Raw genomic sequence first — 24380 nt, forward strand, 5'->3', positions numbered from 1 at the left:
GTTGGCAGACAGGAAGCAAAGAGTGGGAGTAAACGGGACCTTTTCAGAATGGCAGGCAATGACTAGTGGGGTACCGCAAGGCTCAATGCTGGGACCCCAGTTGTTTACAATATATATTAATGATTTAGACGAGGGAATTAAATGCAGCATCTCCAAGTTTGCAGATGACACGAAGCAGGGCGGCGGTGTTAGCTGTGAGGAGGATGCTAAGAGGATGCAGGGTGACTTGGATAGGTTAGGTGAGTGGGCAAATTCATGGCAGATGCAATTTAATGTGGATAAATGTGAGGTTATCCACTTTGGTTGCAAGAACAGAAAAACAGATTATTATCTGAACGGTGGCCGATTAGGAAAAGGGGAGATGCAACGAGACCTGGGTGTCATTGTACACCAGTCATTGAAGGTGGGCATGCAGGTACAGCAGGCGGTGAAAAAGGCAAATGGTATGTTGGCATTAATAGCAAAAGGATTTGAGTACAGGAGCAGGGAGGTTCTACTGCTTGGTGAGACCGCACCTAGAATATTGTGTGCAGTTTTGGTCCCCTAATCTGAGGAAAGACATTCTTGTCATAGAGGGAGTACAGAGAAGGTTCACCAGATTGATTCCTGTGATGGCAGGACTTTCATATGAAGAAAGACTGGATCGACTAGGCTTATACTCACTGGAATTTAGAAGATTGAGGGGGGATCTTATTGAAACGTATAAAATTCTAAAGGGATTGGACAGGCTAGATGCAGGAAGATTGTTTCCGATGTTGGGGAAGTCCAGAACGAGGGGTCACAGTTTAAGGATAAAGGGGAAGCCTTTTAGGACCAAGATGAGGGAAAACTTCTTCACACAGAGAGTGGTGAATCTGTGGAATTCTCTGCCACAGGAAACATTTGAGGCCGGTTCATTGGCTATATTTAAGAGGAAGTTAGATATGGCCCTTGTGGCTAAAGGGATCAGGGGGTATGGAGAGAAAGCAGGTACAGGGTTCTGAGTTGGATGATCAGCCATGATCATACTGAATGGCAGTGCAGGCTCGAAGGGCCGAATGGCCTACTCCTGCACCTATTTTCTATGTTTCTATGCTTCTATCTCAGGAGAGTGGCCAACCACCAAAATCCATTACAAGCCCATTTCTCCACACCTAACTTAATTAAACCTCTTCCAAAGTTTTATCTTGCGAGGTCTCAATTGCATTTGCTCAGCCGTGCCGCTGGGCTGGAGACGACCCAGGCAGGTTGTGAGGTGTGTTCCTCCAGTCTTATCCTGGTAGTAGAGAAGGCTGACAATGTACAGATCAGTGGGGAATGGGAAGTGGAACCCAATGGCATCAATATGGAGATTTCCAGTGTTAGGTTCCTTGCTCTCCCCAACCCCATCCTTCTATACTCCCATTTTTGCTTCCTTTCCTTCAGGCCCAACTGCTCCCCAGATTTGCCTTCACCTCTCCCTCCCGCTTCCATCCACCCACTCCACACACACAGACCCAGGCTCACCCACAGGTCCCCCTTCCCCCATCTGGTTCTGATTCCAACTGCCATTCACCCCTCCACTAATAGCTCCCATTCTTCTCTCCGTCACTGGTAACCATTCGTGTTTCTGCTTATCCCCCACTTCAGCCATCTCCAGTCGTCATGCTCACCTCTCTTAACCTTGCTCGGTCTGCCTCTCCATATTTATCTCTCTTTGCCTCCACCTATAACTCACCTGTATCAGTCCGTCAGCTCTACCCCTTCTGCCTCTCTCCTTCCGCTTTTTATACTGGTCATTTTGACTCTCCATTCTCAGTCCTGAGACATTGATGATTTCTTTCCTCTCACAGATGCTCCTGGACTCACCGAGTTCCTCCTGTCGCTCAGATTTTAGCATCTGTAGTCTCTCATGTCAGTATTCCAAAGTTTCCTAATTCAAAGTACAGAAATTTCTGTACTAGTCAGAACAGAGATGAAATTATTGGAAAACTCTACCCAAGAGGGCACCAGAGTTCCACCAGCTGAGTATGTTCAAGATAGATTAATATATTTTTAGATGGTGAAGGAATTGTATGCAAAGCTAGTACTGGCAACAGATGTGAGGTAAAAGATTAGATGTGATCTTTCTGAGCGATAGACCACACATGCGGAGAAGGGGTTAAATGGCCCGTTGGTGCTTATGTTCACATTCCCAGTTGTGACAATCCCGACTGTAACTCCTAAATCTGTAGCCTGTCTAGACTAGTCATCTACTACTCACCCAGTTCCTAATGCAAATCTATTGACATTCCTACCAATAGGCTTATGGCAAAACCTCATTAAATGTCTTTTGAAGTACGTTAAGATAACATCCATAAACACAGTCTATCACAATTATACAAAATATTTAACTGGACAAGATTTGTCAGAGAAACTCTCTATAACTTAAAAAAATGTTTTCTCACTTAACTTCAATGATTCCATTTAATATCAGAGGTTGTGTACAGTATACAACTTGAAATTCTTTCTCTTCACAGGCATCCATGAAACAGAAGAAAACCCCCAAGAATGAATGACTGAAAAACTTTTGAACTCCAAAGCTTGACAAGGGATGGAGGACCTGAGTAATAAGGAAAGATTGAACAGGTTAGGACTTTATTCCTTGGAGCATAGAAGATTGAGGGGAGATTTGATAGAGGTATACAAAATTATGAGGGGTATAGATAGGGTAAATGCAAGCAGGATTGTTCTACTGAGATTGGGTGGGATGACAAATGGAGGTCATAGATTAAGGGTGAAAGGTGAAAAGTTTAAGGGGAACATGAATGGAAACTTCTTCACTCAGAAGGTCATGAGAGTGTGGAATTAGCAGCCAGCACAAATTGTGTGTATGAGCTCGATTTCAACGTCTAAGAGAAGTTTTGATAGGTACATGGATGGCAAGGCAATGGAGGGCTATGGTCCTGGTGCAGGTCAATGGGAGTAGACAAGTGAAATGGTTCAGCATGCACTAGATGGGCCAAATGGCCGGTTTCTGTGCTGTACTTTTCTATGACTCTATGACACTACATGTTGACTCTTTCCTTCCCCGTGATGCTGCCTGACCTGCTGAGTGCTTCCAGAACTTTGAAATTTTTATTTAGCATTGATTGTAAACAGGATATAACATATTAGAAATACACAAGGTGAAGTATGATGGTCAATTCAAAGGACAGTGCATACTGAAAAGAGTATACCAAAGCAGAATTAGGGTTTAAATTACTGAAGGACAGAACTCCATTTCAGAATACCACTGTCTTTGAAGCAGTCGTGAATTCCCAACCAAACCAGTACTGTACATTTATATCCATCCAGGAAGGTACTAACAAATTATATACATTTTAACCAGTATATCAATGCCACAGAGCTAGAGGAGTTAAAGCTTACAAGGACCAGACCTGAGAAGCAGATGACATTAGTAACTGGCTGCCGGACTATAGCGCCAGAGTTGCAGAGTGGCTCATTCGGTGAGGATGCTAGGAATAGTTCAATCTCCGACAGACGAAATGGGGATAGCAGCAAAACAAAAACTGCAATTTTCCAGGGAAAGGTAGTTCAGGAAATGAGTACGTAGCATGCAAGTTCACATAAAAATAACATATTTCATATTGAGAGAGACTGACTGATACAAGGAAAAGGACTTGCAGTAAACAGTACACAGTGAAAGAAAGTATACAGTGTAGTATTCACTCATACAATGATACTTTGAGTTTAGAAGAACACGGCTGTGACTGTAACTTCCATTCTCTTCTCTGTTTCCGTACCAACATTGCTGTCTCCACTTTGCTGAGTTAGAACATGGAACAAAGTGCAGTACCAGAACAGGCCTGTCTGTCCACCATACCTGCACCAACCATGATGCCAATCTGACTAATCCCATTGGCCCATATCACTTTATTCTCTGCCAGTTCATACGTCTATATAGGCAGTCATATCCACATCTACCATCTCCCCGGTAGCATTATGAACACTTCCTAAAAAAAAAACTTGCTTGCACATTTCCTTTAACCTTTCCCTCTCTCATTTGGCATACTCAGTCTGGGAAAAAGAGGTTGACTATTGCCCTAACATTGCCTTTCACAGTCTGAAATTTTCCCATTTCTCGGGCTTACAGCTCTTTTTAGTAATATTGCAAGCTGTGCTTTGATCCAACTTCAGCTCAAGTTTTGACCACTTCTCAGTTGAGTTTTTATTCCTTAGGAAGGATATATATTTATTCCAGATTGCTTCCCCAATATTGAGTATGACTTGCTTTCAATATATTTTATGGGTTCTGAGGTGACCCATGAGGGAACTTCAGAATCTTTTAGATGGGCAAAAGGAAGATAATGGGGCAACCAGTGAGCAGTTTCTGAGGTGCTGTTCTCCTTACACTGTTTACACGTGTGTGCTCTCAATGAATGGTCAAGATGCTGAACACCACTCCCAATATCCTTTGCCGTCTCAAACCCACATTTAAGATCTGACATACATAGAAACGGAGATCTTAAATTTGAAATAGATTATTTAAAAATAATAAAAAAGAAAACGGTGGTAGTTGAACCATGAAAGTGTTATCACTAAATATTGAGGATGATGTATGAACTAAAATCTCAAGGCTGTGTAACAATATCAAGTGAAACAAAAGCATGGGTGTACAAAATTACAGTTCAGGTCAACTATAATCCAACTGAATGATGGTACTGACATAAGGCCTAGTAGGAGAAACACCATAAAATCTGCAGAAGCTGGAAATCCAAGCAATACACACAAACATCGATATCTGTACCCGGCTGGAAGCCCAAGAAGAATTTATTTGTCATATATGCCAGGAAAGCTGGGTGGGAGTGTGAAATATCAGGAGGATGTTATGAGAATTCAGGGTGACTTGGACAGGTTGGGTGAGTGGGCAAATGTATGGCAGATGCAGTTTAATGTGGATAAATGTGAGGTTATCCACTTTGGTGGCAAGAACAGGAAGGCAGATTACTATCTAAATGGAGTCAAGTTAGGAAAAGGGGAAGTACAATGAGATCTAGGTGTTCTTGTACATCAGTCAATGAAAGCAAGCATGCAGGTACAGCAGGCAGTGAAGAAAGTTAATGGCATGCTGGCTTTTATAACAAGAGGAATTGAGTAAAGAGGTCCTTCTGCAGCTGTACAGGGCCCTGGTGAGACCCCACCTGGAGTATTGTGTGCAGTTTTGGTCTCCAAATTTGAGGAAGGACATTCTTGCTATTGAGGGAGTGCAATGTAGGTTCACAAGGTTAATTCCTGGAATGGCGGGACTGTCATATGTTGAAAGGTTGGAGCAACTGGGCTTGTATACACTGGAATTTAGAAGGATGAGAGGGGATCTGATTGAAACATATAAGATTATTAAAGGATTGGACACACTGGAGGCAGGAAGCATGTTCCCGCTGATGGGTGAGTCCAGAACTAGAGGCCACAGTTTAAGAATAAGGGGTAGGCCATTTAGAACAGAGATGTGGAAAAACTTTTTCACCCAGAGAGTGGTGGATATGTGGAATGCTCTGCTCCAGAAGGCAGTGGAGGCCAAGTCTCTGGATGCATTCAAGAGAGAGTTAGATAGAGCTCTTATAGATAGCGGGGTCAAGGGATATGGGGAGAGGGCAGGAACGGGGTACTGATTGTGTATGATCAGCCATGATCACAGTGAATGGTGGTGCTGGCTAGAAGGGCCGAATGGCCTACTCCTACACCTACTGTCTATTGTCTATTATCTATTGAAAGCACCAGCTCTTTTCGGACTCTCACAAAATGCTGGAGGAACTCAGCATCTATGGAAAAGTGTAAGTAGTCAACGTTTCTGGCCAAGGTCCTTCATCAGAGCTGGAAAAAAAAGATGTGAAGTCAGAGTAGGAAAGAGGGGGGAGGGCTCGGCCTGAAATGCTGACTGTTTACTCTTTTCCATCGATGCTGCCTGGCCTGCTGAGTTCCTCCAGCATTTTGTATCTGTTGCAAGGTCAAGTATGGTACATTTCTCTGAAGGCTATTTTGAGTGACATCTTTAAAAATAACAATAAATTTAAGAAATTTGAGTCAAATGATGTTCTTTTGTACAGAATATGATTTGACTATCATGTTGAAATAAATTAAAGGCAACAGTTTTGATCGAAAACAGCAAATCTAACATCGATTTCTCGGCAAAGTAATTGCAAATTATGGAACAAACCACAAAAGGACCCGCAAAGTCATTAGTTCCATTTATGGGGCTTGCAAACCCTCAAATTTTGCTATGCTTTAATTATAAAATGAGATTTTTTGAAATAAGCCTTTCACCACTTGAGCTGTGATTTTTTACACTAAAGATAAACATTATATTTCCATTTTGCTCTTCAGCTACATATTCCCATTTAAAAGAAAACTTCTCTTGTCCACAGAGAAACACCTCACCAATTCATCGCTCACCAGATGAATTGGTGACAGGTGGCTTGCTTCCAGGCATCTGCAGTGATGTTCCATAGCTGTCTGCCAGGATATGTGTGAGAAGAGTCTAGGGAAATTAGCACGAGTTACAGCCGTTTATTTCACTTAAAAGCTTTAATGAGGTGTCATGAAAATAATTGCAATGTGCCTTCAGGGTGAGCAGTGCTTTTCCAGTTTAATAAATAACCTTGGGCATCATTTATATAATTACCATTTTATATTCAATATTATTAATACCATTTCTCCTTTATTTTGAGACTCTATTCAAAACTGCTTTTCCTACAGACTAACTGTAGTTAAAATTAAAACAACTTTCTTCAGGAACAAACATGAACAGACAAGTTTAATGGCGTTATTTGTGCATCAATGCTTTATTAATATAACATATATTCAGCTTTCATAAAACAGTTGTGGAAACTTGTAGACCAACTTTATTTCCAGAAGGAAGGCCTTTTGAAAGAGATCTTTAACATACATTATGACATTACCCAATAAAAATTGACACATGGAGAAATTGAATGGTGCCAAAGGTAGAATATTAAACATACACTACAATCTGCATTTCATTTCATGCCCACCATCTTTTTAATACTGATCATATTACAGCTTTTTGTGATGTCATTTCTGAACCTTTTGAAGTCTTCAAGCTCGGACTTCCAATGCTACCAGTAAGCCCTCTTGGAAGCAGTAAGGAGCAGATCACATACTAGTCTTTGAATCCAAAATAAAGTTGAAAAGGGGTTCATAAAGAAAGCATTCCTAAAGTAGGGTCTTGGCCTGAAACATTGGCTGTTTTTTCATTTCCATAGATGCTGTCTGCCCTGCTGAGTTCTTTTAGCATTTTGTGTGTGTTCAGCTGAATTCTCTTCTTTGATTCTAACTGCTATTGGTGGTAGAAGTGACACATAAAAATCTTATGTACTCTTACCTGTCCCATATTTTTGAAGTTAGCAGACAAGCAATGAGACAGCTGTGTGTTCACAAACAAGAAATTAAGTTTCCTTTTTTTGTGACCTTTCCCTCATTCTCCACTTGTTGACTTATTGTTTAAATAATTCCATTGTTACTGGTCTCATATGAATATTCTTCATGTGGATGTTTCATTGACCTGCATTTTGTTTATACCAACATACTTCCAAACACAATATTCCATGTTTTCCCTTGGCTTAGTCAAACTGAGAACTGTTGTCATACTGGTACCATTACTTGGACTGAAAAACAAATTGGCAATAAGCTGAACAAAGTGCAGAAAATACATTTACAATTATGCATATTCCATTTTACTTCCTTGTACAGTCATCTCTTCGTCAGATGCAAATTCGATGCACTGGTTCTTATAGAATGAATGCACTGCATTTTCATTATGTTGGTGAAAGAGAAATTGGAGATAGACTGTAATGGTAGATATATCAGTTAAGTATAATATTCAGTTCTGGTTATCGACAGAGAATAAATAACACCTCAATAGGTGTTAAGTATTTAACATTGCCAAGCCTTCTTAATGGAAGATTTTCAGGGAGTAACAAGTGAGCTGTTAGTTGTAGAGAAAGCAATCTTTGCCTTAGCATCTTAGTTTTATTGTGGGTAAATCTACTTGCACATCTGGTTAATTAAGGCTCTAAACATGCTTATATGAGAAACACAACATTAATGCAATTTGATATCAAAGAGAAGATATACATTACCAATTAGATAGCAGTCACATGGCATGCATATGGGTCAGCTGATACCTGATATTATGCTATAGGCAAGCTTGAGCTGGTACAATACAGAGAAATTATGGCTGAAGCTTAATATTGTAGAACTGTCAACATAATCCTGACCTTGTGACAATGAGATCATTAATAACCAGCCAACGTGAGTCTGCTGCTTGCTGCAGGAAGTTTCTGACGCCTCCATCCTTAAACACTGGTGGTAAATGCAGGCAACAACGTGGAAAAGTTGGTAAATTGGTTTATTGTTGTCACAATGACTGAGATAGTGAAAAAATTGTCTTGCATACCATTTATACCAGTAAGTCATTGAATTAGTACAAGGTAAAACAATAACAGAATGCAGAATAACACACACAACATGCTGGAGTAATTCAACAGGTCAGGCATCATCTAGGAAAAGAGTACAGTTGATATTTTGGGCCGAAACCCTCTGCCAGGACCAGAATGCAGAATAAAGTGTTACAGAAAGTGCAGTGAAGGTAGACCATAAGATGCAAGGTCACAACAAGGTTGAATGTGAGGTCCACCTTATCATACCAGGGAACTATTCAATAGTCTTATAAGTCTATGTTCCACCTGTTGGTACATGCTTTCAGGCTTTTGTATCTCCTGCCTGATGGGAGGGGTAAGAAGAGAGAATGTCCAGGGTGGGTGGGGTTCTCTGATAATCCTGGCAGCAAGTAGCATAGGCAGAGTCCCTGGAGGGAAGACTGGTTTCTCTGATGTGGGGAGCTGTGATCACAACTCTCTGTAGTTTCTGGCAGTCTCGGCACAGCAGTGGCCATACCAAGCCGTGATGCGTCTAGATTGGATATTTTCTATGGCACATTGATAAAAATTGATGAGAATCAAAAGGGACATGGCAAATCGCTTTGATTAAGACAGGGGCATGTGCACTGCCCCACTTTCCGAGGTCAATGACTAGCTCTTTTGTTTTGCTGACATTGGAGGAAAGATTGTTGTCATGTCTCCAATCTCTCTATCTCCTTCATGGTACACTGATAAAAATTGGTGAGGATCAAAAGGGACATACCAAATCTCTTTGGCTTCCTGAGGAAGAGGCACAGGCGAGTATTTTTTGGACAAGGCATCAATATGGTTAGAACAAAATGGGCTATTGCTGATGTTCACTCCAAGGAACTTGAAGCTCTCAACCCCCTTGACCTCAACAACATTGATATGGGCAATATTTGAGATTTTGCTCACTTTATTGGTAGCATCTACAAACCTGTCACTGGAGTTGGAATGGAATCTTGCCATGCAGTAATGAGTGTACAGGGAGTAGAGTTGTGGGCTGCAGACACCACCTTGTGGAGCACCATTGTTGAAGATGATTGTGGAGGAAGCCTATTCTTATTGATTATGGTCTGCTGGTCTGGAAGTCAAGGATCCATTTGCAAAGGGAGGTTTTGAGATGCAGGTCTAGGAATTTAGAGATGGTATTGCTTGGAATTATAGTGTTGAAGGTGGAGCTGTAGCAAATAAATAGTCTAATATAGGTGTCTTTACTATCAAGATGCCCAGAGATGACCAGGGCCTGGGAAAAAGCATCTGAGTGTAGTGGTGGACTGTAGGACACACCCAACAAGCTAGAATCAAAGTCTTTGATTCAGCATTCCATTTCCACTCTACTTTTCTGTCTGTGTCCTCCTGCTCGATTAAAATGTGATCCAATATAGATACTTAATCTTCCATCTGGGCACTTTGCAGCTTTTCCAACTTAAAGTAACTCATTCTTCCTACCTGTCTGTGCCACAACTATTTCTGCCACTCCTCATCCACGGATCAGAGTGTACTCTGTGCTTTAACCTCCCTCTGGATTCTCTCCACATAACAAAAAACAAGATGATGAAGACTGACATATAGTTGTGGGGTGGGAGGGAAGGGAAGGGAGACTGAAAATGTTTAGGATGTTTGGGTTTCATGGCCTCACAAAATGTAGGATAGCATTTGTCTTGCCAGTGAGATGCGGTCACATGTGGTCACAACAATCTGGAATGATTGCTGATAGATTTTCAGAATAATTATATTTGGTTGATGATGGTCTGTGTTACACGTTTGTGAGAAAGTTGAGTAGACTGGATAGGGAGTGAGGAAGGTTAAGACGCATCTATTTTAATGCAAGCAGCCTGATGTGAAATCCAGGTGAACTTTAGGCATGGATAGGCACATGGGATTGTGATATTAAAGAAATGTGATTGAAAAGTGGTGGGGCTGGCAGTTTGATGTTCCAGGGTACTGATGCCACAAGGTATGATAGAGGTGGAGGTAACAAAAGAGGGGGAGTTATGATTTTGATAAGTGAGAAAATAACAGTAATTAGAAAGGGTATTTATGGGGGAGTGTCCAGTGTGATTGTATTACAGGTTCCCAATAACAGCAGGACTCAGTAAAGCAAATATGCAGAGCAATCACAGATAGGTATAGGAATAACAGAGTTGTATCTGTAAGCATTTTTAACTGCCTGAATATTGACCGGACAGCCATAGAGCTGAGTGATTTGGGAGGCTGAACGTATTAAGCATGCACAGGAAAGTTTGCTGAAGAAATACACAGATGTCCTAAAGAGAGAAGGCATCACTCAGCCAACTCTTGGGGAAAACAAGGCCGAACAAATTCCTTATGTGTCGTTGGAGGAGCATTCTGGGACTAGTGACCATAATCTTATCCTATAAGATAGACTTGGAAGAAGGGCTGGTCCTCAAGTTGAAATCTAAATTTGGGTTAAGAGTAGAGGAGAGAACTTGTCAGTGTTGGTTGGAAGAGCTGTTAGTAGTAAAGGGATGCTTGCAAGGCTTTCAAAAAGAAAGGGACAGTTCAAGATCTCCATGTTTCTGTTAGAGTAAATGCCCAGGTTGGCAGGATTAGGGAGTCTGGTTGACAAAGGCTATTGAGGCTGTGGTATGGAAAGTGAAGGAGGCATATGTGAGTTAAAGGCAACTGGGATCAAGCGAGTTCCTCGGGAGTACAAGGAATATAACAGTACACACATGAAGGAAATCAAGTGGGCAAAAGGGTGGTATGAATATTCTTGGCAGATAAGGTAAAAGGATAATCCTAAAGGATTGAATTAGTATATTAAGAGCAAAAGGATAACTAGGTAGAGGGTAGGCCCCCTTAAGGATCAGTGCCGTCATCTATATGTGGAACCACAGGAGATGGGTGAGGTCTTAAATGAATACTTCTCAATGTGGAGAAATTAATGGGAACTAGGGAGTTCAGAGAAGAAAGCAATGTTCTGAAACATATCAACAATACAAAAGAGGAGGCACATAAAGGTGGGTAAAGTTTACAAGAGACATAAAAATTGTTGGCAAAGTGGCAAGTGAAGAAGAATGCCTGAGGTTGCAACATGATCTCGATGGGAAGAGTAATGGCAGTTGGAATTTAACTCAGACGAGTGTGAAATGATGCAATTTGGAAAGTCAAGGGTTGGAACATGCACAGTGATTGGCAGGGCCCTGGGATGTGTTTTAGAGCTGAGGACCAGGCTGCACAGGTAGACAGTATGCTGAAGGTGGTGTATGACATGCTTGCTTTCATCATTTGGGTCACTGAGTACAAGAGTAGGGGTGGGATGTTACAGTTCTACATGATGTTGAATGATTGCAGACATTTTCCCATGGTGGATGAGGCATGGATTTCAGCTGAGAAGGGAAAGACTTAAAAGGGGTTTCTGAGGGGCAAGGTTTTCCACATAGAGGGTGATTGGTAAATTGAACGAGCTACCAGAGGAAGGAGTAAAGGCAGGTATAATTACACTATTTCAAAGATATCTGGCCAGGTATAAGTATAAGAAAGACCAAACAGAGGTTAATGGGACCTGCTCAGGTGAGCAATTTTGTTGCTGTGGATGAACTGTGCTGAAAGGTCTGTTTATGCACTATATCTCAGATTGTCCTTCTAACTCTCTCTGTGTTCTTGTTGGCACCTCTGTATCTTTTGTTTATTTCCTCATTACATTCTGAAGCATTCTCCCCTAGAATCTGGCCCTCACCTATTCAAGTTGGTGTGGTTCATGGTCTTCCTCCCCATGCTGGCTGTTTCTAAAGCACTTTCTTCTCTGTTTTCAAATCCATTTCCTCTTCCTTTCACTTTCACGTTATCTCTATTCCATTTACAAAGGTACGTTACTTAGTGGCTATTCCGGTGATAATTAGGAAAACTAGTCGAACCAAAGCAGTGTTCCACATCCTCAGCAGCAAGAAAAGCATTCAATTTACACATTAGATATTTAATATTAACAAATTTCACATCACATGCTGGTGATAATAAACCTGATTCTGATTCTAAATTCATGTATCTAATTAGGACTACTTAATAAAAATGGAATAAAGTATTTTTAACTGGCTGTACCATCATATTCCCAAACAATCCAGTTTTTTCCATAAAAGGAAAGTAATGACAGCCTTTAACAGATCATAGTTGTAACACACGTGAAGCAACAGTTAGCACTAAAGTAATTAATTTACTAACATTGACTCTTTTTCCTCACAGGTTATTTCACATCTTCCAATGAAAGCAAAATAACAACAAATAAATCCATTTGAATAATTTTTTGACATCAGAAATATCTGCTTTGGAGAAGAAGAATTTTGCATTTATATCAATCTACACTTTCTGAATATGGAGGATTCCAGATAATTGGGCCATTGGTTAATCAGGGCAGCCACTCACTTGGGACAACTCATAATAAACAAAAACAAATCGAGAAAATAGCTGGGATTCCCTTTGTTTATTTGGGACACTGTGCCACTTAATTGGGACTGTTGCTGAACAGTTTCTAACTAGCATAAGAAGTATCCACTTGTAAGACTCTACACCATGCTTATCACAAACAATTTTAAAATAACATCAGTTACATGTGCTTGTTTAAAACAGTACTGATTTTTATAATTGAAATTTGGCAAGAAATAAGCAGTAAGACAATTGAGAACTGATTCACCTACTGTGGTTTCAAGTATTCAGGCTTGGAGATGGCAGAAATGGCCAGGAGTGAAAATGAACCAATAACAAAACTTCTGTAGCCCATTATCCCACTAGGTGTCTGCGCTAATTCTGTTCATTTACAGTCAATTGAAACGACATGGCAGCATGTTGGTTGTCCATGTATCCAACAGCAACAGTGAATTTTTAAAAGTGGAAAAGCAGTTACATTGGGGCTGTTCCACCCTCTTGACCTCAGAAGTCCAGATTCAGTGGTACGAGTAGTTACAGAAACTGGGGTCTTCCTTGGTTGCAGTGGATAACCATGACTTCTTTTATGCCTTATCATACCCTTCGCTCTCCACGAAGAGTTGCAAGACCACCTTCTTGGCTGCTGGATCTCACTGTTGGTCTCATACACCCAGTCTGCTGAAGCTGACTTCACATGTTAGGTCAGGCATGTCCCTATCTCACTTGTGTATACGGTCTGCTGGCTACCCTCATTTGGTTGAGCCCACCTGTGTACTGGGGTGTGACCACTGTCACATGTAAACAGCTACCTGGAGCCACAGGTAAGAGGTGAGGTTGGAACCAAAGGTGAGCGAGCTTCCCGAGAATGGGCACAACAAACCCCTTCACTTCAGGTGCCACCCCTCCCTGGACACACTATATCTGGCAGTCTACACCCAATGAATTCCTCCATTGATAACTGATAGGAACTAACACACAGATTTATAGTACTGAGGTAGCATTGGTAGTGTTCTAATTTGTTCTGTATTTAATTTAAATACTCAGTTAAACAGTAGTTTGTCTTTTGTTACACCTCCAATTATTTCCATAAAACTTCAGCTAATTGGGACAGCTGCTTAACTGGGCCAAAATGTACTGGTCCTGATGTACTGTACTTGCTGACCTGCTGTGGCTCTAATCCCCACTGATAAAGATATCTCCATTATAAATTCCTCAATGACAAGAAAAAGATTTCTGTAACTTCAACATAAAAGAAAAGAACAAATTATCTGGCGAATTTTAGTGCTCGCCCAACCCTCCCTCCCAAAGCTATATTAGTCCTGATGAAGGGTCTAGGCCTGAAACGTTGACTGCTCATTTCCACGGATGCTGCCCGACATGCTGAGTTGTTCCAGCTTGTTTGTTTGTGTTGATTTGACCACAGCATCTGCAGTGTACTTTGTGTTTGCTATATTACACAAGACCTTATCAGAAGGCGGAGACTTCAATTTCAAGTTAACTTGAAAGGCAAGATTTTTAAAAAAAAATTTTTTAATTAGTTTTTCAAAACATTTTACAAAATTAAAAACCCCAAATCCCAATGAAGAGCATTAATACAGTGCAAAATTAAGCATACAATAACAATATGCTACAAAGGAAGATAATTTAACAAAAAAGCACCTAAATTAAAGACAAGTGAGCTTAGTGTCCTCCCCAAGCCCCACAACACAAGAAAAAAACAACAACTCCAGACCAACCACCACACAATATAAAGTGTATAAGTCAGGACAGTCAAACTCCCAGACTGTGAATACACTTAGCAACAGAGGATAATAATGCCTACTACCAGAAAAAAAAGGGAGCTGAAAGCAAGGGACCGAAGAGAAAAAAAAAGAAAAAAAACCCTAGTCAAGAGGAAGGTTATGAAAGTACTCGATAAAAGGTCCCCAGACCTTATGGAACTTTAGATCCGAATTAAGAACTGAATAATGAATTTTTTCGAGGTCCATGCAGGCCATAATGTCGTTAAGCCATTGCGCATGAGTGGGCGGGGCAACATCTCTCCATCTAAGGAGGATCAAGTGTCTCGCCAGGAGAGAGGCAAAGGATAGTATTCGGCATTTGGTTGGACCCAGACATAAATCTGTCTCGCCCCAAAAACCGAACAGAGCAATTAAGGGGTTAGGTTCTAGGTGCTGATTCAGAATACCCGATAATGTAGTGAAGACATCTTTCCAGAATTTCTCCAAGCTAGGACAGAACCAGTACATATGGATGAGAGAGGCCACGCCCCTCTTGCATTTATCACAGAGCGGACTAATGCCAGGGTAGAATCGAGATAGTTTAGATTTAGACATATGGGCTCTGTGAACAATCTTAAACTGTAAAAGGCAATGGCGAGCACAGAGAGAGGTTGAGTTAACCGATTTGAGAACTGAGTCCCAGCTCTCCTCGGATAAGGAGATATTTAAATCCTGCTCCCAGGCCATTTTAATTTTATCCACAGGGGCCCGTCGTAAGGCTGCTAGTTTATCTCGGATAATTGATATTAAACCTTTACCTAGTGGATTAATGGAAAGAAATAGGTCCATAGCATTTTTCACAGGCATTTCAGGAAAGTTAGGAATTAAAGGAGCAGTAAAGTGTCGGATTTGGAGATATCTGAAAAAGTGAGCGTTAGGCAGGTTGAACTTAACGGAGAGCTGCTGAAAAGAAGTGAAGCGATTATCAATGAAGAGATCTTCAAAATGTCTAATGCCCTTCCTGTACCAAACATGGAATGCTGAATCGTACGTAGTAGGTAAAAAAAGGTGATTATGTGCGACAGGGCTAGAAACGGAAAACCCCTGGAAACCATAGCATTTCCTGAACTGAGCCCATATATGCAAAGTGTGTCTAACAAGAGGATTAGCTATTGATCTGGGCAGACTGCTAGGGAGTGCAGAGCCAAGAAAAAGGCAAGATCTTAAAGTAGAACTGGAATAAATCTACTCCATGACCACCATCAATCTGTACCATAGCACGGAGAGGAAATAAGCTGAATCACAAAATACAGGACATGCTCAATTCTTGAATCGCAAACTAGTATCTATTTGGGATCTTATAACGAGCTGCATCTCTTTTAAGTGTCGTGAAGTCCTTTTATCGCAGAATCTTAATATCACCTCTATGCACAAGTGCGAAAAGACAAGAAAGTAACAGCTCAGCAACAACTGCATAATTCTGAAGATATCCTACATACATAACTGTGAATCTGTAGCACTAATGGTGCAAAACAACTAAAACAGCCCTTCCCTTTCTTCCATGATCTTCTGTCCTCCCCTATCAGACTCCCTCTTCTCCAGCCCTTTATCCCGATCAACTTCACAGTTCTTTACTTCACCCCTTCCTCCACTCCCGTACCTGCCACCTTGTACTTCTTCTTCCCTTCTTACTCTGACTTTTCTTCCATTCTAGTCCTGATGAAGGGTCTCGGCTCAAAATGTCGACTGTTTACTCTTTTCCGTAGATGCTGCCTAGCCTGCTGAGTTTCTCCAGCATTTTGTGTGTGTCACTAAAATTGAAATTTAAAGCAGACTGCATTTTTTTTTTACACACAAGAGAAAATACTTTAATATTTTTACTAATTTACATGTAAATTATGAGAGAAGAATAATCAGGTGAAGTGAATGAAACATTTTCATTCATTCATGGGAACCTCATACTACAGCTGAGAACTTGAGCTTTTGCAATAAAATCTTATATTACAAAATTACACAAAATCTTGCCCATTCAAATACTGAGTAATTATGTTTAATTTTCCATAGAACAATTACTGAATTTGTTTGCCAGTACTTAAAAATACTCAAGTTTATTCCACAATATCATCAGTCTGGTATTTCTACAACTTTTTGGTTTTCACACTTTGTAAATACACTCTCATTCAAAAACAGCATTATGGCATTCACTAAATTGACAGCAGTATAATTATAGGTAGACCAATGCTCTTCAATTAGAGCTGCTTCTGTCAAATCCCCCAATTAAAAATAATTACAGTAATTAATCTCTACTGTTAAGTTTTTAATAGTTGCAGCTTTATAAATATGCATAAATAGCACAGCAGAACCTCAAAAATGATGCTTAGAATATCCATATAGTTTAAAGACTGCAATTTTCCAAATCAGAACAAGTGGCCTTATTGAAAACAACAATTTCTTTATTGCATATACTCTTTTAAAAGGAGTATTTTATAGAAATAAACCCAGATCCTCCAGAAAAGAACTTATAAGATAATATGATTATTATTGTGGTCCATTAACATATTATCACTTTGGAACAGTTGATAATTTCAGAGCAATAATCTTCAGTTTGAGGTTCAGCTACAAGGAGGAAGTTACAAGGCACTGACAAAGGAGATAGGATGATTTTGTAGACAAGAACAATTTTCCCCAGTTTATACATCTTATCTCAAACCCATACCTATATTCTGGACTTTGATACTTCTTAAAATATGCAAATTTCATGTTTAGTAGCTAATGGCTTAATGCACAAAGAAGTCAATAAACACCATCCATAAAAGCAAATGCATTACATTGTAACACATAGTTGGTGAAAAAAATTGCACAGTTTTTTGTAGTTCATTCTCTGCATATATTATGATTTTGTCAAACACTGGAATGTTTACATTATATAGTATAAAAATAAGTTTTTAAAGCAAATACTTATAAAGAACACAATCTCTACAAACTGCTACAGTGATAACCCCAAAGAATAAGTAGTGCAAATCAGGAAATATTTAACACAACTGCAAGATTATTCAGATGACGTAATTGATGGGGCAGATTTGCTGGCAGTTTTGTACAGCACTGGCAGTATATAGCTGTGCAGACTGTACCTAGTCTGGGATTTACTCAGGACTTACAATTGCAAATCTGATAATAAGCTCCATCAAAATTCCCTAAAAGATTCTTTGTCATGTTAACCTATTGCAGGATCTGAGACCCCACTACTTCTAATGGATATTTTGGAGGTTTAGATTCGGAAGAATGCAGAAAGATAAATTTCTTTCCAAATTACTTTTTTCTTAAGTTTAATGTTGTTTAATTACACTGGACAACAAAGATTTTGCTTCCTGAACACTTTTGGGTGTATTGTATGGGTTTTGAGCTACTGATCTTGAAAATAACCATGAACTTTCCCTATGGTGCAAATTTTTTTTTGAAATCACCTATATTTGTTATTTCAATTCATAATTCAAGTCAGAATAATTGATGCTAAGATCAAGGAAGGCATTTTTGTTGGTCCACAAATCAAACAGGTCATCAAGGACAGGCAATCTGAAGAACTTCCTGTGGGACCAGAGAGAAATCGCATGGAAGCATTCAAGGTCATTGTTGAAAATTTTCTTGGCAACTACGGAGCACCAAACTATGTGCAGCTGGTTGACAACACGCTTCAAGCATACAAAACCATGAAGTGCAACATGTTACTAAAAATTCATTTTTCTCATTCCCATTTAGACAACTTGTCTGCAAATCTTTGTGCTGTCAGTGACAAGTATGGTGAAAAGTTTCATCAGGACATTGCAGTCATGGAGAAATGGTTATTGTAATCCATCAATGCTGGCTGATTATTGTTGGATACTTAAGCCAGAAGCCTCAGACACTGAGTACAAATGAAAACCATCAACATTTTTAGCTTAGTTGAACTACTGCAAAGTGTCAGCACTGTTATGCAATTAAATGCAATAAAAGTTAATTTCTTGTTTCTCCAAAGTCTTATGAGATACAAATAATCTGAAATTATATTTGTGTTCAGCTTCAAATGGTCTACCATAAACATAAGAAAAAATACTGTGGAAACAACACTTTAGAAAAAAATTGTTGTCCAGTGTTATTTTTATTTACAGTTAAGTTTGCTTTCAAAATATCTTCAACGATTATTTACTTAATTTTTAATAGTTTTAATGTCTCTGGATATTTGGGACATACCAAAAATATTGAAAAGAAGCACTTGAAGTTTTTATAGCTGACAAAGTTGGGTTGGGGCTTTGATTTAGCCGAAAAAGACTGACAAACATTTTAGAGAAAGACCCTCTTCAACAGTCACCAGAGGATGTTTTAGCACACAAGCCATGCCACAGGATTATAATAGCCCCCTGCAACTAAATGAATTTAGCATGGGATTTGGAGCAGGTGGGGTGCATGAGTTCAAGGCTATCATGATCTGGCTCAATCTTAGAAATGTTTCAAGCAGTTTGGTGATAAAACCACAAATAAGTTTCATTCATGGAACTCCTCAAGTTCTGTTATCATAACTGTACTATCATTATCTGTGGGATCATTATAACTACGCTCATAGTGCACAGTCCCAAAAAAGTTAGCCCATCGCCATTTATTCTTTTTATATAAAATCCACACTGTTCCACTGATCAGAACCAGGATGAAAATCAGTGTAACCACCAAAGCTGCAATTCTGTGATTGGATTCTGGAAGGAAACATAAGATAACAGAATGTCAAATTAAAAGGTAAACCGAAGTCAATGAATAATCAGCAGCTCTTTATCTAGTATATTAAAAATTAAAATTTAACATGTAAAAATATGTGGATCCCATACTCTAGGCATGCACGACCAAGTGTAACGGTAGCAATCTCAATGACAGAAGGTATCAACAAACACTGCTTGCACATTTTTGTATGTGTTTCCCAAAACACTACTGTTATGGCACCTGTTCAGTTGCACACAAGGACTGGAATTTGTTCATGATTTGTAATTGCAACTCTGATAATAAACTTCATCAAAATTCCTGAAATGATTCTTTGCCAGGTTAGAACTGTTGCAGGATCCCAGTCATTGCTGATTTCAATGGGAATTATAGAGCTTCTATTTATAAAGCTTGCCCAAAATCTAAGGCAGGTACCTAATACCTTCAATTGACACAAAGTGTTTAAGACCATAATAATAAGATGTAGGAGCAGAATTAGGCAAATTGGCCCACTGAAGCACCGAGAGACATTCTGTAATGATCAATAAACAGTTTGGAATCAAATGGCTTTGCCTGATGTTTCAAGGCTGAGTGTGTCTGCACCTGCATCAACCCCTGCCCCTGGCACCCCTTTCTCTGCCGCCTGTCCCACGCCCCTCCCACAGTGCTTCATCCTCACCACTCCCAATATCCCCTGCTCCTGCTAGATTTACAAACTTGCTCTCCACTCCACGTTGACAAATAAAATTCTGTGCAGAAGTCTTAGGCAATCTAGCTATAGATATGTGCACAGACTTTTGTACAGTTTTCCACACACAGTTCTGTATGTGGAAAGAACATGGATCACTTGAGGGAAAGGTGAGACTGTGCAAACACCACATAAACATCACTCAAGGTTAATAGTGAGCCCAGGTTACTAGAGCTGTGAGACAGCAGCACCACTATATTGCCATATTCACAACTTCAAGAGGAGCCAGATTTTCTAATGCAATGTTAGTTCACCATGTTCATTATGCCAGTTGTGTGGTACTCCAGCTGCTTGAATTATTTTTTCAATGCTCTCTAGACAGTCTTTACATTATTATCACAGACATCTAATTCAAAAACTTACGTACATTGTCCATGTCTTAAACTAATGTGATCATATTTGCAAATCTTGCCAATAGCTAAATACTACAACATTAGGTAAAATACAGTTCACTTATGCAGACCCTCACAATGTTTTAAGTCTTAATTTCTGACATGCAAATTCAAATTTCTGTTTCATATATCCACAAATCTGTAACACAAAATCAATGAAATCCGCATTAAGCCTGGGTCAATAGTCAACTGGTATTTTCTACCAACATTATTCTATCCTCACAGAGGGATCAGAAGTGGGAGAAAGGTGAGCAATTTAAAGTTCCTGGGTGTCAATATCTCTGAGTATCTATCTTGGGCCCAACATATTGATGCAGCTACGAAGAATACATGATAGTGGCAGTATTTCATTTGGAGTTTGAGGACATGTGGTACATCACTAAAGACACTCACAAATTTCTACAGATGTACTGTAGAGAGCATTCAATCTGGCTGCATCAACATCTGGTGGGGGGGGGGGTGGTGTTGACACAGGATTGAAATAAGCTTCAGAGAGTTGTAAACTTAGCTCCATCATGGGCACTAGCCTCCGTAGCATCCAAGACATCATCAAGGAACGATGCCTCAAAAAGGCAATATCCATCATGAAGAAACCCCATCACCCAGGAATGCCCTGCTTTCATTGTAATTCACATACTTTCTCTATTATCATGTATTGCATTGTGCTGCTGCCACAAAGTTAACAAACTCTGATCCTATGCTGCAACATACATATTTTCAGCTATTATGGCAACCACTGAAGTGAGCGGTCATTAAGATTTAGTTTAATACAAGACTTGCTGAGCCATGTTTTAAACTTACGTAGTGGAGCTTTGCACACTAGTCTGCTATGCCTCTCTGAACAGCTGGTTTGAATCCACAATCCAGTTTTTGAAGATATAACAGCACATAAATCTTGAGTTGAATTTGGGAGGCTTGTATTCATCCAGTTAGCGTAAGAAATCGTTGAACCATCAGGCCACTGAAAGGATTTATCTGTGTAGAAACACAAAAGTAATTAGATAAATACAATGGAACCTTAATCAGGGATGGACATGTAGATGTGATTGTAATTTGTATTGGAGATCACTCTGCTATCCAGTTGGCCGGGACCCAGCAGGGACTAGAAGCCAGCGCAACAGCCAAATAATTAGAACGATGAGTTTGGCCAACATAAGCATGAGCATTTGGCAGAAACAACACTCAATTGTGAAGCAACACACACAAAATGTTGGTAGAGCTCAACAGGCCAGGCAGCATCTATGGAAAAGAGTAAACAGTTGATGTTTTGGGTTGAGAGCCTTCATCAGAATTGGAAAGAAAGAGGTCAGAATAAGGAGGTGGGGGAAAAGCAGTGTCCCAAACAGTCGTTCCAGGTGAGATGGCACTTCACCTGCAGACCTGTTGTGGGTCATCTACTGTATCTGGTACTGCTGGTATGGCCTCCTGTATATTGATGAGACCCAATGTAGATTGGGAGACCGCTTTGCCGAGTACCTACACGCCATCCGTCAGAAAAAGCGGAATCTCCCAGTAGCCATCCATTTCAACTCCACTTCCCATTCCCATTCTGACATGTCTGCCCTCGGCCTCTTCTACTGCCACAATGAAGCCACACTCAGAATGGTGGAGCACCACCTTATATTCCGTCTAGGTAGCCTCCAACCTGATGGCATGAACATTGACATCCCAAACTTCCGGTAACTGAACCACTTCTCTTTCAACATTCAGCATTCCTGTTTCCCTCTCTCACCTTATCTCCTGACCTGCTCATCACCTCCCTCTGGTGCTCCTCCTCCTCCTCCTCCTCTTCTTCCGTTGTCTTCTATCAGATTCTCCCTTCTCCAGCCCTTTATCACTTTCACCAATCAACTTCTCAGCTCTTTACTTTGCTCCTGACCTCCCCAACTCAGAGTTTCACCTATCACCTCCACCTTGCACTTCTTCCTCCTCTTCCTCTACCTCTTTATTCTGACTTTTCCCCTTTCTTTTCAGTCCTGAAGAAGGGTCTCAGCCCGCAACGTTACTGTTTACTCTTCTCTGTAGATGCTGCCTGACCTGCTGAGTTCCTCCAGCACTTCGTGTGTGTTGCTCTGAATTTCCAGTATCTACAGAACCTTTTGTCTTTGTAACACTCAGCTACACACTGATGATGTCACCTTTCACTGGTGACGAAATGTTTGTGACCTAACCTCCAGGCTTGGGGAACAACCCTGCAAACAAGCAGCCAACCCAAGCTGCCAATCTTCTCTATTATATCAAACATTTTGTTATGGCTAACTTACATTTCCCAGCCTCCTAGATTAAAAATTACAATTTCTGTAGGTGACATTCTGCATTTTGTTAGTTTAACTAAGTTGGGCAAAACCTGTTTTGGTATGAGTATATGGCACAGATATTGATGGACTGGTGGTTAAGCAACAGGAGACTATTTTTCATTGTTTAGCCACACCTCCTAACTCCACGATGTTTCCAACATTATGTTTATTGTCATAACAGACTTAGTCAATTTAATGGAATTTGCAAATACAAGCAACAACATACAATGGATTTCCTCCACCACACACTTCTCTCCAGAAGCCAAGAGGAAGCTTCATAGAGTCACAGAATGGGGTCAGCAAGAAGGAGACCAGAGGCCCTTTATGTCCGTGCCAATGCTTTATCAGGGCGGTCTCCAGCTATATCCATTAACCCTTAATTTGCAACCTCGCAAAATTTTCTGCCATATGTTTTTCAACTCCTCCTTGAAAGCTGTAAGAACTGGCCCCCACTGGAGTTGTGGGCAGAGCATTCCAGATTCCATCCACACTGATGTTCTTTCCCCATCTGTTTCTCTTAATCTGGTTTCCCCTTTGCTGGATACCCAGACTATTTGTCATCAAGACCTCCAGCAAAGTAAAGAGACTCCCATAATACACCTTGTCAGACCCCTCATCATTTTTATACAATTATTAAATCTCCCCTTAACCTTCTTCCAAGGAAACAATCCCTGTCTCTTTATCCTATCCGGGCGGGGGAAGGGGGAAGCTTTTCCGGCTGCTTGTGTGAAGGGAGGAGCTTCAGGGCTTCGATATTTCTATCATTCATTTTATGGGGTTTCTTTGTTTCATGGATGTCTGTGAAGAGGATGAATTTCAGGTTGTATATTGTATACCTATTCTGCTATTAAGTGTATCTTTGAACTTTTTGAACCTTTGCAATTGGACCTCATCCCAGAAATGATTCTCAAAAGACAGCTTTAATGCTTTGAATCAGAATTAAACACAATACTCGTGGAACCCAGATCAGTTTTATATTAAGGTTCAGTACAACTTACCTACTTTTATAAACAATACCTCTACCTTAATTAGAACTGTGTAGGATTATTGACCATTTTCTCAAGGTGTTCTCCTCTCTTTGAATGATTTCATGCACAAAACTTGTTAGATTCTAATTTGTCATAATAGAGAAAACTCTACTGTTTATACTTTTTAAAAAGAAGTACTTTGGTACAATCATAGGAGTTACAAAGCAGGAAAACAGCAACTCATCCATGCTGACCAAGGTGCCTCCCTAAGTTAGTCCCCTTTGCCTGCATTGAGTCTCTATCATTTAGATTCATTCCTGTCCATATGTCTTTTAAATATTATTAATGGCACCTGCCTCTACCACTTCCACTGGCAGTTTAGTCCATATAACCACTACCAAAATCTTACCTTTAGGTTCCCTTTGAAATCTTTTCTCTCTCACTTTGCACATATGCCCTCTGGTTTTCAATTCCTCTACCATATGGAAAAGACCGTCACCATCCACTTTAGCTATGTATATCCATTGTGATTTACTAGATTCTTCAAGATCACCCCTGAGCTTCCATCGCTCCAGGCAAATCAGTTGCAGCCAGTCCTTTTTCAAGCCCTACAGTTCTGGCAAACATCCTTGTGACTCTTTATTGCTGCCTCTCTCACTCAATCACATCCTTCATATAGTACGGCGACCAGAACTGCACACAATATTCCAGATGTGGTCTCACTAAACATCG

The 24380-nt window shown here is 40.2% G+C and overlaps 1 protein-coding gene and 1 long non-coding RNA gene across 3 annotated transcripts in view; one reads left to right on the forward strand and one right to left on the reverse strand.

The window, feature by feature from the left end:
* Positions 1–12806, forward strand: part of LOC140728531 (uncharacterized) — a 66539-nt gene extending 53733 nt beyond the window's left edge. Inside the window, exons 3-4 of the long non-coding RNA XR_012099100.1 lie at positions 2478–2586; positions 12621–12806. This is a non-coding gene — a long non-coding RNA (uncharacterized lncRNA). The remainder of the gene's footprint in view (positions 1–2477; positions 2587–12620) is intronic.
* Positions 12807–17040: 4234 nt separating this feature from the next.
* ly75 (lymphocyte antigen 75) overlaps positions 17041–24380 on the reverse strand; it is a 180320-nt gene continuing 172980 nt past the window's right edge. For both annotated transcript variants that reach the window (XM_073047388.1, XM_073047387.1), the window contains exons 34-35: positions 21185–21358; positions 17041–19245 (exon numbers count right to left, since the gene is read on the reverse strand). In XM_073047388.1, the coding sequence (XP_072903489.1) occupies positions 19040–19245; positions 21185–21358 (380 nt within the window). In that variant the 3' untranslated portion in view covers positions 17041–19039. The remainder of the gene's footprint in view (positions 19246–21184; positions 21359–24380) is intronic.

This window comes from Hemitrygon akajei, chromosome 5 (genome assembly GCF_048418815.1).
Source record: "Hemitrygon akajei chromosome 5, sHemAka1.3, whole genome shotgun sequence".
Classification (NCBI taxonomy): Eukaryota; Metazoa; Chordata; class Chondrichthyes; order Myliobatiformes; family Dasyatidae; genus Hemitrygon; species Hemitrygon akajei.